The sequence below is a fragment of the Daktulosphaira vitifoliae genome, unplaced genomic scaffold (genome assembly GCF_025091365.1).
Source record: "Daktulosphaira vitifoliae isolate Bord-2020 unplaced genomic scaffold, ASM2509136v1 Scaffold_5, whole genome shotgun sequence".
In the NCBI taxonomy this organism is placed as follows: Eukaryota; Metazoa; Arthropoda; class Insecta; order Hemiptera; family Phylloxeridae; genus Daktulosphaira; species Daktulosphaira vitifoliae.
Window position 1 is genome coordinate 20583165 of NW_026099576.1, and position 17326 is coordinate 20600490.

Sequence of the window (17326 nt, forward strand, 5' to 3'; positions counted from 1 at the left end):
GTCACAGAATATTTTTTTTTATAGATAAACTACTATTTATTCAAGGATGGGATTTATGAAAATCACTTTTATTTTTCCAACTTGAAATTAATATTGATCCGTATAATATTCTCCAATAAATGAATGTGTTTATTTTATGAATATTATGAACGAAATTATTCCGATAAAACATTTTTTATTAAAAAAAAATAACTTATTTAACAACGTATGTACATGTATTTTCAAACAAATTTCAAAACTTGAATATAATACGATGTTACGTCGCGTTTCTAGTAACTGGGCCTCATATTCTATTGTTATAAAAATAATGATTTATAATAAAATGTCATCTTAGAATTATATTTTCAAATCGGAGATTAAAAAAAAAATTCTACTAGATCTTAAACAAAACCTCTGTTGTAAACTAAAACTATTAAATATTTTTGTCTTTTTTCAATTTTCTCTCATGAATCATAACAAGAAGTTTTTTTATTTTTCAATAACATTTTACCACAAACAGTAAAATTAATTAATAGTTAATATGACTAACCTTCAGGATTGTCTCTATATTCAACAATTTGATTTATATTTTGTACTTGAGAATATGATCGCCACAAAAACTTATCGAAAAAATTGAGTTATTAAAAATACTTCATCTTGATAAATATTTTTTAGAGATACGTATTTCACGTATGCATTAAAAATTGTACTATCTTATAATGGCGGGTTTTATTTGTTAACAAATAGGCTCCGAATCTCGTTTAGAGCATTTCAGCTGTCGTACCAATAACATAATGGCACATCATCCCCACTGCACAAAAAAATGACCCCATATACAAACACATTTAGTTCTTTCTGGGATAAAGTAATATAAATATCAACATCAAGAATTTAAATGTATATGAAAACAGTATCTACGATTGCTATGTTGAATCCAAATATACTTTGGGAGGTTGTAGCTCTCCTTCATTTTAATTGCTTCTCTGATAATGATAATATAGCTATTTTCAAATATTGACGCGATATTTCATTTATCTCTGAGTTGAAATTTTTTTTTTGTAGAAAGTTTATGAATAATTTTTTTCTGTTTGCATTAATGTATAAAAAAATAATTCCTGCAAACAAGCAAATACTATTAATGTAGTATTTGTAGTAGTATGGGTGATTAGAGGAAGTAATAAAGCACCATAAGGACAAACATAAAAAGGAAGTTCTCCATATAATCTGTGTTTATAACACTATGACAGTATAATTAATTAAATTAATTAAAATATCACTATAATTTAAGCGTTCATTCACTACATTAATATCACATAGGTAATATATGTTTTTTGTAATAAAATATACATATATTTTTTAGTTTTTAAGAAAGCCAATTTTAAAAAATTTTCCGTTATATTTTATTAATGTGTTGAAAATAATTATTAGACAAATACTTATTGAATTATAAGAATTTTAATACATTGAGTGGGTATGAAATGCGGGCGGATTATAAATAAAAATCAGTAGTATTCTTCACATGGACTATATAATTTTAAATAAAATTTAATTTTTCGTGTTGAAATAAAGATATTCATAAAAACCTTTTAACATATATATATATATGAAATTTATAAATTTAAACTCAAAACAAATAATAAAATTTACAGGATGTTACATTTTTTAAAATTGAAGAACAGTATTTTAGTTTGATTGAAATTAATTATTGAAAATAAAATTACAATTAAAATATTACACTATCAGGAAATATAATTGCTAACCATTCTCTAAAATTAATTTTTTATCTTAATTAAACTTAAATTGTTTTTAACAGTAATTAGTAGGTCTTATTATAATAAACAACATAATATAATAAAAATTGGTCTTAAAGTCACTGATGTTAAAAACATAGGATTTCAAACAGGAAATTTGACAACATTTTTAGGTTATAATAGTATTTACATTTCCAATAATAATTAATTAGAAAAAAAACTCGCTATATATTTTTAGCGTCTTAAAAATAGTTTTATATTCTACACATTGATATTTATACAAATTTATATTATAAATTATATAAAATAATAATTATACATTTGTAAATGTTCATTTTTAAAATTACTTATATACTTATTATATACTATATACTTATATAATTACTACTATACTTTCAAACAAGTTATCTTTAATATTCGTATTTTTTTACAATGAAATTGTATACATTTATTTCAATGTCTATTGTCATTTTTATGTTGACATTATGTGAATGTGGGGATTATAAAAATTATATCAAAAGAGTGATGTTTGACATTCATTTACTAATTAGATCGAAACATATTCAAAATCTAAATCTGAAACAAGATTCAATTAATACTACTGGTATAGTGGAAGCTAACCTACATGACAAACGGCTTGATTTCACGTATCTATATTATTATACAATAAGTATACTCAATTTCAAATACACGGAAATACTGAAAAAATTCCTCGATTACCTGGATATCATCATCCGTAAATGTCAGCGATTTCAAGAAAGAAATTCATCTGAAGATTTTAATCGTTGTGTAACAATACTTGAAGATGCAATAAAAAATTCCAAGACTATGATTAAAAGTCTCCACAATGCTATGAAGTTTATCAGTTATATTGATATAAGATTTTTATTTTCTCAAGGCGCCGTGTCGCATGGTATAATTGATGAGATAGACTTTATATATCAATATGTCGTAGAGATTAGCTGTTTTGATCTAAACAAATCACCAAATCTAGATTTCAAAGAGAAATTTCAGAATTTGACAAAATTTCATGCAGACGCATTAAATATAGTAAATGATCTTTTTGAAAAAAGTATTATCATTGACACTTCCGAAAAAACAAATTTGACAACAATTAAAATTCAGGAATGCTCAAATGAAAATAACTATGATGTCATAATTTCAACATGTATTGAACTTAAAAAGTTTTACGACGAAACCATAGAAATTTGGTACAAAAGCCTAGGTTTTGAACAATTTTTTAACCCCAAATTAAAGAAGTAAGAATACCTACATTTAAATTTTTTTTCTAATTTATATTTACACATTGTATAATGCAAAGAATTTTCTCAGCTGAATGATTGAAATTCTAAACTATTTAATGTGTGACTTCGCCATATTATAATTATCGGGTTATTCTAATCTACATTAATTGAATATTAGGCTTTTATAGATTACACGATGCATGATAGGAGTTTTACATAAAAAATATTATTTCAGGAACGGTATAGCCAAAAAGTTAAATCAAAAATTGGGTATATAAGGAAATTGAATATACACTTTATTTTTGTTATTAAAAACATTTATCAATAAGTTTAATGTAGTATAATTCGTCAAACTTGGTAATCACAATTGGTATATAGTTAATTATTAATAGTTAAATACTTATAACTTATATATGTCAACCTTATTTTTTCATATGGTATCATAATAAATGCATGGTTTATTTAATATATAGAAATATCTATTAATAATTCAAGTAATTAAAATTATCTAATTTAAAATTTAAATAGTCAATACAAAACTCTTGAACCAGAATTTGGGAAGTTATTGACTATTTTATACCTAAGCGTTGGGACAGTAGTGAGGTTAAGACATTTTTAGTGATAAAAATAACTGCACTCCTTTTTCACAACCTGTCATTACTGTTAATTATTAGTAGGTAAAAATTATAATGTGAAATTTATATTTAATGATCTATAATAAAAGTTAAGTTTCATTAAGTTGAACTGATTTTTGGATCTTTAAAATTGAGTTTGAGTGTTATTTAAAAAAAAAAAAAAAAAAATGTTGAAAATTTGCTACAAATGCTGGTTGGTTTTTATATATACTTTATCAGTATAAGTAATCTGAAATAATTAAAGCAAATATTGTATTACATCATATATATTTTTTAACTATAAATATGATTATGTATTTATATCCTACTTATAACAAATGTATAATTATTTTGTGTTTGTTCACGTTGTTCCGTACACCCAACAAAATCTGCTATCATGATAGTATCCCACAGTCTATGATGTCACTTCTCCAAATCTTTATAACTATAAAAGATTAACACAATTGTTATAATTAAAATCTAAAGACACCATTGTTTTATCGTTAAATATAAATAAGATTGTATTATATTTTAGCTTCAATTAATTTAAAATAATAATACTGGAAAAGTATATTAAAAACCTGTATTTGTTGCAAATTATCGAGTTTTTCCCGTACTTTTGTATTACTCTAAAAATCCAAAAAAATCACAATTTTTGGTGTTGCTATAATTTTTTATTTTTATTTTTTTCAATTATTCATGTTTATATTTTAAATATAAGAGGGGAGGTGAGTACCAATTTAACTCTGTAAGCTAAACTCATAATTAACCAGCTTAAATTTAACAAGAACTTTAAAAGGGTCCACCATGGGCTGAGGCAAGCCAATGGCAATGCGGAGCACCATAAATTTCGAGCCTTATCCTAGAGGAAAGAAGGTTATAAATAACAATTATAACATAGTATAAAAATTATTAAAATGTAATTAATATTATAATTTAACTATCAAAATAAAAGAATAATGTCCAATAAAGTCAAATTAATCAATAAATTAAAATAAAATATACAAAACCCAAGAACAACAAGGGGAAAAAACTAAAATGTTATTGACAAGCTATCTACAGTCAAGCATCTAAACACTCTACATATTTCTCTTGAAGAGTAATAACATACATTGTGTTCAGTAAGTAGGGAAGCAGGTCAATTGTTATAAAAAATGAAAACAATAGAAATTCGTTTCCTTACTTACTCAACATACTATATATATACATAATACTCATTGTCAAAACAAACTAGTAGTTATTAACATATTATCTGGATTGATAAAATCATTGAAATAAAACGTATTAATCTTCATCACATATTAGTCTTAAAAAAATATTCAATAGTCAATTTAACAAATTAACAATGTAAAATAAATAGGGAAAACATGAGCATGAGAGGACCAACGCATATGTCAGGGTATAAAGGGCATGTCACTAACGTTAACGGGTATCCTCTACATAAATGTAGAGGGCCCAATGAGATGTTCACCATGTCCACCATAACTACACCTGTAGAACTGTTAGATCATGTAGAGGGGTGAAGGAACAAACTTTATAAGGATTGACCATTACTCATATAAAATTTATAATTAACCTATATAATCAGTAACTAAATAAAAAAAAAATATGACCACATGGTCAGATTACCAATAAAAAAAGAAAATAATTAATTAATTTACATGTGCGCACTGCGCAAAAAGATACAAAAGACAAAATATACCACATTATAATATAATTGTTGAGATATCCCAAGAAGTCATTTTGTGAGCGATGCGATTATTATGATCAAGACAAATTGAAAACGTTCCACTCTATCTTAAAATTTGATATAAACGTGATGACTATAATGATATTGACCAATAAGTGTCTTTTTTTAAACATAACTGTACTTTTTCCCATCTACCAAGCCGGCTTGTTATCACGTGGGATAGAGTTGTGGACAGCGTAACCACAGCGCTGGTTGATAGTTTTCAAATATAGTACAGGTATTTAGGATAAAGGTAAAATAGGCAGTCGGACAATTCATGACACATACTAAATAAATCTGTGTGTATATGTATAACCAATGTACGATAGGTTTAGCGTTAATCAAAGTTATAATGATAGAAAATAGAATTAAATGGTTTGGTCATGTTATAAGGAGAGAGGAATCGGAAACTGTAAGAACAGTTATAGAAATGAATTTTAAAGGAGATATTATTGAATGTGATATGAGGACAGCTGATGTGAGCGTATATGATGTGGGTGATCGTGTCAATTGGAAGTTTAGGATAAGAGTAGCCGACCCCAAGTAGTACGGATTAACGTGAGGAAAAAAAGACGAGAAAGATGCTGTCTTTTCTAAAATCACTGTTCTAGCTACTAAAAATGATGAATTATAAATTAAAATTTCATGATTAAAATAATAATGAACTCATAAAGGTCAGAATAATCATATAAAAAACCTTTTTCCTTATTTTATGATAAATCCACCCAAAACCCCGGTTTTTAATCAAATAAAACCCATATTCACCAGAAATTTGAAAAAAAAACGATCAATTTTAGTAATTTAAAAAATTATTATAAAGATGAGTTAAAAGAAAATTTTGCTTTTTAATTGTTAAACTTTTTATCAAATACACAAAGTCTATAGAAATTTTTTTATGATATACTAAAGACTATGTGTTTTATTTTGGTATAATTTTTATGATTAATTAAGAAAAGGTTCAGCTGAATTGTTGAAATGTTCCGCAACATCTGCTCTATTTTAAACTTGATTAAATTAAAGATGTTGATTTGTAGTACTGTTATAATACATCCACCACCCATTAATCAGTAGTTTATAAATCATTGCTTATTAGTCATCAAATTAAGTATATATTAATTATGTCAATGTTTTAAACTATTTCGAGAAATATGTATAAATATGCATTAACATAAATCTAATGTAATAACTATAAGGAATTCTTTAGTTGAGACAAAATTATCTATTTTAAATAAAATAATATGTAGTAACTAAAACATTTGAGTAATAAACAAAGTTTATTATTACAAGAGTAATAATCAATAGTAAAAGATCGTGATACTTCTTGCATATATAGATAAATGAAATTTAATATAAAAGGGCATAAAAATGTTCACTTCGGCTCCTTCACTTTATGATCATTCAAATTATAACAAATTAGAGCGTTTTAAGAGTATTTTATTATTAGAAAATAACAAACATTCCTATGATTTATACTTATTAAATCACTCAAACCAAATTTTTTATAAATTGTTGACATTTTGTATCACTTTGGTGTCAATTTTTATCAAAAAAATTCATAAATTTAATTTTTAATAAGTTGTTTTTATAATTAGTTTGAATACTGCACTATTTTAATAAAAAAATAACAGATTCGGATTTTATTTATTATAGATATATACCTCCAATAGATGCAGCAATAAATCAAGGCGATGGTATTAAAGCTCTTAATATTCTTCTTAAGGAACCTGGTTGGAAATCAATGAATCACATAAAAATAATTTATTATAATAAATTATTCAGCGTAGATTCTATAATTAAAGACCAAGTATGTGACATGAATTTTCGAATAAAAAAAGAACATGTCTTACAATTATTAAGATGTAGATATTCAGAAATACTGAAAAACTACTATACATTATTAACTTGTATATTTCATATATGCAAAACAGATGCCTCTGACTATTACTTAAAATGTTTAATTGAATTATTTAACTCATTCAACAAATCTGAAATAATGCTTCGAGGGTTGCATACAGCTTTAATTTCTTTAAATAAAACATCAATATGGAATGTTAATTTACACTGTAAATCAAATTTATGGAACATATTAAACTGGGTTACAGATTTCCTCAGATTCTTAAAGAACAATAAATTGTCTCGAGATAATTTTGACGATAAACAGGGTAAATTGAAAACTGAAGATGTAGAAATACTTTTAGAAAATTTCCACAAATTTTTAAATTATATGGGCCGTCATTTACAAAACGATATAAAACATATAGACACCCGGTGTTCAATGGAAAATCCTTTGTATTATAAATTTGATAAAATAAATGAATTCAGGAAAATACCACTTACGATGGATAATCCAAATCCTGAATGGGCAATCCAAGTTTATCTTAGTGCATGTAATAATTTTGATGATTTCTGTAAATTTGCTTACAAATCATGTTATGATGATCTGGGCTTTAACAAAGTTTTAGATTGTCAAAACAAAGAATTAGACGACAAACTTATCCCATTCACTGTAAATTTATCAACTTAGCCTTTAATGCATAGGAAAGGATAAGAATTAGCAGGTTCACTTTTAATGATACATTTCATATAACAAATTATATTTTTATTGTTACTTATTAATGTTTTCAGATATATTTGTAATTTTGCTAAATTTGTTACACTATAATATTAAAAAGTTCTAAATATATAAAGTATTATAGCTAATAACGTTGTGAATTATTATACTTTGGTAAACCAAATATTTAGGCTGATTTCAAATCTGAAATTACATTTTCTCTATTACATATTTTTTGACATTATTATAATTTGGAGAACAAGTATTTACTATTTGACAAAATTTTTAAAACAAATTTTTTTATCAAGTAAATGTAATTTTTTTAATGATTTTTTACATGTTAATACTTGTTATTTAGTAATTTTTAGTAATATCAAAATTAGTGGCGATGAAAAAAATCTAATTGCATATTTGAAATCAGTATGAAAAATGAGTTTGCAAAATATATTTTTAATTGTTTTTAAATAATAAAGTTTGATGAGTAATCGAATTCATTAATAATGGTACTTAATTTTATCATTATGTAAGAAAACATGATATATAAACATTTTAAAAAATCCTAAGAGCAAGTTGTTCATGCTGTTGCCCGTGCTACTTTAGGCAAATAAATCCTTTGGATCATTTTTTTCCCTTTTATTTTAATTTTATTTCGATTTACTACATAATAGAATAAAAAATGTAATAAAGTGTTGTAACACAAACAAAATCCAAATGGAAAAGTATATTAGAGTAGTGTAGTGTGTACGAAGATTATGTTGAGTCAGTTGAATGGGTATTTACGTATGTGTAATCATACAGCAGTTACTGTGCTCGACTGATACTCCGGGTTAGCTGTGGGTGTCGAAAGGCCGTTGTTATAGGAAGGGAATAAGGGTAACATTTAGGTATGAGGTGCTGAAGTTGTGCGAAACACAAATACTAGGCGTACCAGGTAAGAAAGATAACAGAATACAAGGTGCACACAAAGTGTTACACAAAGATACAAGTACTCTGATATAATAAAAAATAATAACTAGTTAAATGCAGTAATTCACTTGTGACCTTGTGACTTGTGAATTTACATCTAGCCAATAACGCATAAGAATATTATTTTTATAACACAATCATCAAAACCTTTAGATCATCCTTTTCCCTTTCATTTTTTNATTTATCAACTTAGCCTTTAATGCATAGGAAAGGATAAGAATTAGCAGGTTCACTTTTAATGATACATTTCATATAACAAATTATATTTTTATTGTTACTTATTAATGTTTTCAGATATATTTGTAATTTTGCTAAATTTGTTACACTATAATATTAAAAAGTTCTAAATATATAAAGTATTATAGCTAATAACGTTGTGAATTATTATACTTTGGTAAACCAAATATTTAGGCTGATTTCAAATCTGAAATTACATTTTCTCTATTACATATTTTTTGACATTATTATAATTTGGAGAACAAGTATTTACTATTTGACAAAATTTTTAAAACAAATTTTTTTATCAAGTAAATGTAATTTTTTTAATGATTTTTTACATGTTAATACTTGTTATTTAGTAATTTTTAGTAATATCAAAATTAGTGGCGATGAAAAAAATCTAATTGCATATTTGAAATCAGTATGAAAAATGAGTTTGCAAAATATATTTTTAATTGTTTTTAAATAATAAAGTTTGATGAGTAATCGAATTCATTAATAATGGTACTTAATTTTATCATTATGTAAGAAAACATGATATATACACATTTTAAAAAATCCTAAGAGCAAGTTGTTCATGCTATTGCCCGTGCTACTTTAGGCAAATAAATCCTTTGGATCATTTTTTTCCCTTTTATTTTAATTTTATTTCGATTTACTACATAATAGAATAAAAAATGTAATAAAGTGTTGTAACACAAACAAAATCCAAATGGAAAAGTATATTAGAGTAGTGTAGTGTGTACGAAGATTATGTTGAGTCAGTTGAATGGGTATTTACGTATGTGTAATCATACAGCAGTTACTGTGCTCGACTGATACTCCGGGTTAGCTGTGGGTGTCGAAAGGCCGTTGTTATAGGAAGGGAATAAGGGTAACATTTAGGTATGAGGTGCTGAAGTTGTGCGAAACACAAATACTAGGCGTACCAGGTAAGAAAGATAACAGAATACAAGGTGCACACAAAGTGTTACACAAAGATACAAGTACTCTGATATAATAAAAAATAATAACTAGTTAAATGCAGTAATTCACTTGTGACCTTGTGACTTGTGAATTTACATCTAGCCAATAACGCATAAGAATATTATTTTTATAACACAATCATCAAAACCTTTAGATCATCCTTTTCCCTTTCATTTTTTTTTACTTTGAATTACTATATAATAGAATAAAAAATAGAGTAAAGTTATATAAAGTAAACAAAAATACATTCATTATTAATATAATAATAAACACTACTAGACTTTTGGTTATTACTTTTTAATGTGCAACACTAGACTGTCCTAATGTTAAAATGTAAAATATCTCATGTCACCCCCAAGTTCACTCATATATCTGTTACACACGGAAGCTCCTATCAATAAAATATAATATAAAATAGTTATATAAAGCCTATAGTGGTGACTACAACACATTGTATTAGCTTTAATTTAATATAAGAATAAAGAATTAAGGTTTTTTAATATGACTTTTATGCCTCTACGCAGTGGTGGTGGGGGTGCGACTTTAAATATAAAACCTATTACGATTCACGTAGTAAGCACGATGAATAGACGACATTGGTTTTACATGACAGAAAGTGGCGTAAAGCTGTTTATTAATGATAAAGACAATTAAAAAAAAATGATGAGCACATATACAACTAAGTGAGCGGACGTGATTTCGATGGTTACACAAAGTTAAAAACAAATATATATATATAAGTATATCAAAATCAACGATATCGCGCTGAAAGGACGATTTCCGTATCAGGCGTTGTCACGATGGTGACTTCCTCGATGTATATTTACGGTGGGTTGTAAAATGAAACAGGTAGTTAATCATACCGCCTGTCACTGCGAAGGCCGCATATACTTACGTTGTTTGTTTGAAGTGGTGTTTGTTCGCGCGGTATCGCTCTTTGTGGCATGGGTTGTAGAGGAGTGGATGCTTGTTATTCCTTCTTAGGAGGTTCAGGAGATGGGGAGCAGGTGAGAAACAGATCGATCTTCCAGCATGACTTCCTCTAACTCCATGAGTTCCTCCAACAGGGGTTCTTCTGTTGTGGCTAGCACTGCTGTGTCCATTGTTGGTGTCGTAGCCATTGTGGTTGTTGTTGTTGAATGACGGTGGGGGTCGTCTCGCCAACGACCACTCCCCAACGCTTCAGCATATACTCCTTGTATCGTTTTTCACGCGCTTCTGTTCCGACGTTGAGAGTAGCGCGTTTGATTTCGTTATCGTCGATGAGCGAACTGGTCGTTCGCGCTGCGTTGTATGTTTGATTGGTGATGAAAGAAATAGTGTCTTTGAGCCAAGAAAGCGGACTAATTTCTCCGTTGCTACTGTTCGTTTCCCGAAGCGTAAAAGACTGACTACCCGATCTACGACATGCTGCTCTGAACAACTGGGGCGTGCTCGTATCGCTAGCCATTGTTTATTTATAATAAACTCCGTCATTCGCTAATGGGCCCCTGTTGTGTCATCATGAGTTCGTTTTCCAGCTCCGCTTGGATGCTGTTACTATCAAACGCCACGAAAATTGGCGCCAGGACATGTTGTTCAACTTAATGGACTCCCACCAAGTAAATCCCGTGTCCCTTAAAAACTGTACCCCGGTATTCACCCACAAATCGTAATGAATGCCGCCGGATTGAGTCAGGAAATTTTCTAGCTGCTCCAGAAACTCCCTCGGGTCCTCGTCAAATTTTTCCGTGAACTCGGGGGAAGGAGGTCGTATAACAGGCGGATTTTGGTACGGTACAGTCGCAATATGTATATGTGAGCGGGTTGATGAAGACGGTGACTAATTGCGTATCGGTGGCGCGAATGTGTTTGGCCCGAAATGATCCGTGTGTTGTGGGCGCGCGTCTAAATGAAAGCCTGATTGGTGCGTGCTCGCTCGAGGTAGTGATGGTGACGCGCGCGTGGTCAGGCTGGCTAATCGTTGAAGGTCTTTGATCTCCGTCAAACGTTGTTGTAAAGCAGCGTTATTTTGGGTCGTGCTGCTCGGATCGAACGTTACGCAGTTTGGTTCCGACAAGTGCGCGTAACCAGTACGATTTGTTTCTCCTGTTTCTCGCGTCATCTGTGCAGTGGCGAACGGATTTCGTATGGTCTCGTTATTCGTGTCGCGGCTTATAATGGTTTGTGAGAGGGACCGAATGTCCTGTGTATAACGAGACAGTACCTCTCTCTACTTTGGGCATGCGCGCTTCCATACGTATGTTAAGAGATATATCGCGTAAAATTTGCCTTAAAACACCTATCTCCTCCGTTGCGTGGGTATTGAACGCACCGTATACAAGTCATCTGTATACGCTGCGTTTACACTGCCATTTGAGCGGCCGGTTGCCTGAGGCCACACGTGTAGGGACCCTATTTCGGAATCCTCTAGCGCCAAGTTAACCAGTTTGTAACGTGACAAAATATGAATTTTATGATATAGATAGATTTACTGTTTTGCTTTGCTAATGGGCGCGCGTACGTTATATCCGGCCGTGTAATCAGAAAACTGTACTGTTGCTGTCAAGGTGAACGCTATACACACAATATTCTTTATCAGTTTAATAATCGTTCCTTAAATGACACATACACTGGCCACCACTGTCAATACCTGTATAATTTTAATATTGTTCATATTTTTATCTGTTTTATATTTTGTAAATTGTTAAGCCGATACCCTCTCCCAAACGTAATCGTCGTCGTCCTTATGTCTCGCCCGGTGTGTAAGAAAAATTTGAGCTCTCTTCCTTTTGAACCACCGTTGTGGTATATAGTGTGCGTGCAGCCAATAATAGTTTTTTTTCGTGTTCGTCGTGTAAAAATCATGTATTGATTTAACCAAGCGTCGGCCATTTCCGGGGCCGAGATCCCCATCTTAGGATGAGTCCCATCCGGGACTGAGTATCGTATATTGTTTTTTTATTTTTATTTAATATAATGTATTGAGCCTTTTTCTGTTGTAAATTTATTTTGTTATGAACTATATATGGACTTTAGCATTGCTGTTTATAAGGTTATTGGTCAGTGGTGTGTCATGTATATTTAATACATATATATATTATTCCCGCAGTGCCCAAGTACGGTCCGGCCGGCCAGATTACAGAAATTATCCGGAGCACACGGACTTGTTCCGATGCGGAAGACATTTCCTGTGTAATATTTAAAAGTTGTAGGTTAAAATTTTTTTTTGTCTTAATAATTGTTTTTTTTTCTCTTTTGTCCCTTCATTTGCAGAGTGGTTTTTGCCTTCGGGTTTTGTCCACTATTAACTTAATTGTAATAATTTAATAAAATCCCCTTAATTTTCTTAATCAACAAAAATCTTTTTATTGCGTGAATATCTTCAATATTCACGTGTATCTTATTTTTTTTTTCCTTTAAATAATTCTCTCTAGTTTTAAGGTAACGGTCTTCGACATACTAAAGTATGTCCACCACTGGTGACATCAAATATACATATTTGTTTTATTTACAAGGTATCAGCGTATTATAGTCTACAACAACACTTTATATTTTAGTTAATTTTTTTTAATCCACTTTGTTTCATCAAAGAGCATATTATTGGTTATCTTATTATTTTTTATTATCTTAAATCCATTTATGGTCCGGGTGTTGTTCTTTTTATGATCAAGACCCTCGCCTAAGTGGTTGGCGACCCGATTTCCTTTTGCAAGGGAGCCATGAGGGCGGCGACTCCACAATCCGTTGCATGGCCCAAGTCGTCATCTCTCAAGTTGATCCGCGCTTGTTGGGGGGGAGGTAAACGGTCCGGCATAGCGCGGGGAATTCGTTTACCAGTGACTCGCGTACCGTCGCGAGCGTCTCGTAATGAAGGGACGGGCGTTCGATAGGTCTGGTCCTTCGCTGTGTAAACTATTCTCCTAAACGGCTAGCATATTGTTTTTCATCGTGGGTCCAATTAACTGCTTATAAGCGCATTCATGCAATAATTCCCGGCGGTTCATTTGAGAAAGTTTTTTACCAGACATAGTGAACGTTTCTTACCGTATTTTGCGAAAATGAACAAACAAAATAAAAATGTAAGCGCTTATTTATTTTTGTTATTCAGAAATACGATATCGACAATCGCGGGAAAACAACTGGTTAATCTACTTGTTAATATTTAAAATAGCTAATAAAATGGAATTCCACAATCGTTGCGCTATTGACAATTTACGATAACCGGATAGGGAATTCACTGATGTCACCTGCAAACTGTGTGATCAAAATATCCGTAGCACAGGTGGATAAGGAAACCTAGCTGTCTCTTATATGAAAAAATTAAGCAATAAAATAAAAATCAAGTCAGCAAATGGGTTTCTTACCTTAGTCACGTAAATCCGGTTTAATCCTTTGCCGGGGAGCCAGTTGTTACGACTCACGTCGTAAGCACGATGAATAGACGACACCGATTTTACAGAATAAAAGGTAGTGTAAAGCCGTTTATTAATGGGGCTCTGTGTATCAAGAAGCGACGCGGGACCATGTCAAACCGCTATTTATAGGTATAAAATTAAATATAATTTAAAATTCAAATTAAATATAATAAAATAAAACACAAACACATATTATCATTTTAAGGTCGCAGTAAAAAATAGAAAAGAAAATAATAATAATAGCGATTATACTATTATAACAACCGACGAGCGTACACGTATTATTTCTAAAAATAAATTAGCCAATATAGTAATATACTAATGTTTTACAGTATAGGACGACGCTGCCGGTCGTACATAAGATCGCAGCTTTACCGTACCCGCACGCACACGATTGGCCGCTTCGTTTATACATACGTTTCAAAATATTGTTCGGACGACGCTACTGGTCGTCCAAACACTTGACACGGTACCGTATATTTTGCGATGCACGGTCACCTCGTCTCTTCCATCAGCCGCCTTATTACATCGCGAGCTCAGCCTGATAAAAGTACCCCCGCTATCTATTTAGGGTGCAAAGTCTATCTACTGGAGCGCGATCGACCACCGAGCACCGGCGGTGGTGAACGCTCTATCTTGTTTTTGACGCCCTACGTGAATTTTCTGCATCCGACGTCGTCACGTGTTGTACATTAAAAAAGGTTACTTTTATACATTTAAATTAAAACCTTATGTTGTATCATCTCTTTCATTTAAATCGTAAAATATAAATCTATATATATTGGTTTATTTAAATTTCTCTTTTTTTTTTATATATACATATACATATATATAATATTATCTGGTTTTCTTTTGCTTTGGGCCAGTGCAATTGTAGCGATACTTTAGACATTGTGGTGAGTATTTGTGTCACATATATCTTTTTTTTTTAAGAAACAAACTTTTATTGATACTCGAATTTACCGTGTCACACTGCTCGTGTGAACACGGATATACCGAGGGAACAACATTAATGTTCGCAAACGACAAATGTATTATAATTATTTTACTATTTAAGAATTGGAATTTTTAATAAAAATGTATAATTAAAAATATACAATTAATTTATTTCTCTTAATTAATCATCCAAGCCACGAGCCACCACTTCAATGTCATCATTGAATTATAGAATTATATAGATGTATGTTGAAAAAATAAATAAATCGCATAAATACCCTAACAGAAAATTGAAAAATCAGTATGTAATTACAATAAGAAATGTAGCGACAACGTTATTTAGACTAAATTATAAGTTTATTTCTAAAAAAATATTGGTTTTTATTTACTACGTAAAATTTATCATGTTTAATATGATTAATTTATAAGTGTAAACAATAAGATTAAATTGTCGAAATTTATTTCTAATAGTATTTACATTTCCCATAATAATTTACAAGAAAAAAAAATTGCTATATTGCGTGTAATATATTCTTACTGTCTTAAAAATAGTATTACATTCTACACATTGATATTTATACACATTTTAGATTATAAATTATATATAATAATAATTATACATTTTTTAAATTTTCATTAGTTTCAAACAAGTTATTTTTAATATTTGTATTTTTTTACAATGAAATTGTATACATTTATTTCAATATTTATTGTCGTTTTTGTGTTGATACTAAAAGATGGAGTTCATTGCGAAAAAAATGGGGATTATACAATTTATATCAAAAGAGTGGTGAGAGACATATATTTACAACTTAGATCGGAACAAATGCAAAATCTAATACTAAAACAAGATTCAATATATACTACTGTTATAGTGGAAACTAAACAACTTAACAAACTCCTTGATTTCCCGTATATATATTGTTATACAATAAGTGTACTCAATTTCAAATACACGGAAATACTGAAAAAATTCCTCAATTACCTGGATATCATCATCCGTAAATGTCAGCGATTTCAAGAAAGAAATTTATCAGAAGATTTTAATCGTTGTGTAACAATACTAGAAGACGCAATGCAAAATTCCAAGACTATGATTAAAAGTCTTCACAGTGCTATGAAGTTTATCAGTTATATTGACATAAGATTTTTGTTCTTTCAAGGCGTTGTGCCGCATGCTATAATTGATGAAATAGACTTTATATATCAATATGTCGTAGAGATTAGCTGTTTTGATCTAAACGAATCACCAAATCTAGATTCAAAAACGAAATTTCAGAATTTGACAAAGTTTCACGCAGACGCATTAAAAAAAGTAATTCATCTTTTTGAAAATAGTAATATCATTGACACTTCCGAAAAAACAGATTTGACAACAATTATAATTGAGGAATGCTCAAATGAAAATAACTATGATGTCGTAATTTCAACATGTAGTGAACTTAAAAAGTTTTGCGACGAAACCATAGAAATTTGGTACAAAAGCCTAGGTTTTGAACAATTTCTTAATCCCAAATTAAATAAGTAAGAATACATACATTTAAATTTTTTTTCTGATTTACATTTAAACAGGGTATAATGCAAGGAATTTTTTCAGCAGAATGATTGAAATTCTACACTATCTAATATGGCGAAGTCTCACATATTATAATTATCGGGTTATTCTAATCTACATTAACTGAATATTAGGCTTTTATAAATTACACGATGCACGAAAGGAGTTTTACATAAAAAATATTATTTCAGGAACGGTTTATAAAATTTATAAATTATAAATTATAATTATAAAGAAAATTTATAAATTTTTTTTATAAATGTGACTTTTTACTTGCTCTCAGGAGGGATTCAAAATGACAACTTTTTCAACTTAAAATTTCCGGAAATACTGACACTTTTATATACAGGGTGGCCCACCACTAACTGACAACTTAAATAACTTTTGATCCAGTTAATATTTTTAGTTTATTTTTTTTT

At 29.6% G+C, this 17326-nt stretch overlaps 2 protein-coding genes and 1 long non-coding RNA gene across 3 annotated transcripts in view; 2 read left to right on the plus strand and 1 right to left on the minus strand.

The window, feature by feature from the left end:
* Nucleotides 1-2102: 2102 nt before the first annotated feature.
* Nucleotides 2103-7994, plus strand: LOC126907936 (uncharacterized). Its single transcript, XM_050689650.1, has 2 exons — nucleotides 2103-2989; nucleotides 6968-7994. The coding sequence occupies exons 1-2, from the start codon at nucleotides 2163-2165 to the stop codon at nucleotides 7839-7841; spliced, it is 1701 nt and encodes a 566-aa protein (XP_050545607.1). The 5' UTR covers nucleotides 2103-2162; the 3' UTR covers nucleotides 7842-7994.
* Nucleotides 3765-12270, minus strand: LOC126907982 (uncharacterized). The gene is made up of 3 exons (XR_007704675.1): nucleotides 10915-12270; nucleotides 3918-4033; nucleotides 3765-3838 (listed from the first exon to the last, which is right to left on the minus strand). It is a non-coding gene; the product is annotated as an uncharacterized LOC126907982 (long non-coding RNA).
* Nucleotides 12271-15977: 3707 nt separating this feature from the next.
* LOC126907930 (uncharacterized) overlaps nucleotides 15978-17326 on the plus strand; it is a 13555-nt gene continuing 12206 nt past the window's right edge. Inside the window, exon 1 of the mRNA XM_050689639.1 lies at nucleotides 15978-16876. Within this exon, the coding sequence (XP_050545596.1) occupies nucleotides 16032-16876 (845 nt within the window). The 5' untranslated portion in view covers nucleotides 15978-16031. The remainder of the gene's footprint in view (nucleotides 16877-17326) is intronic.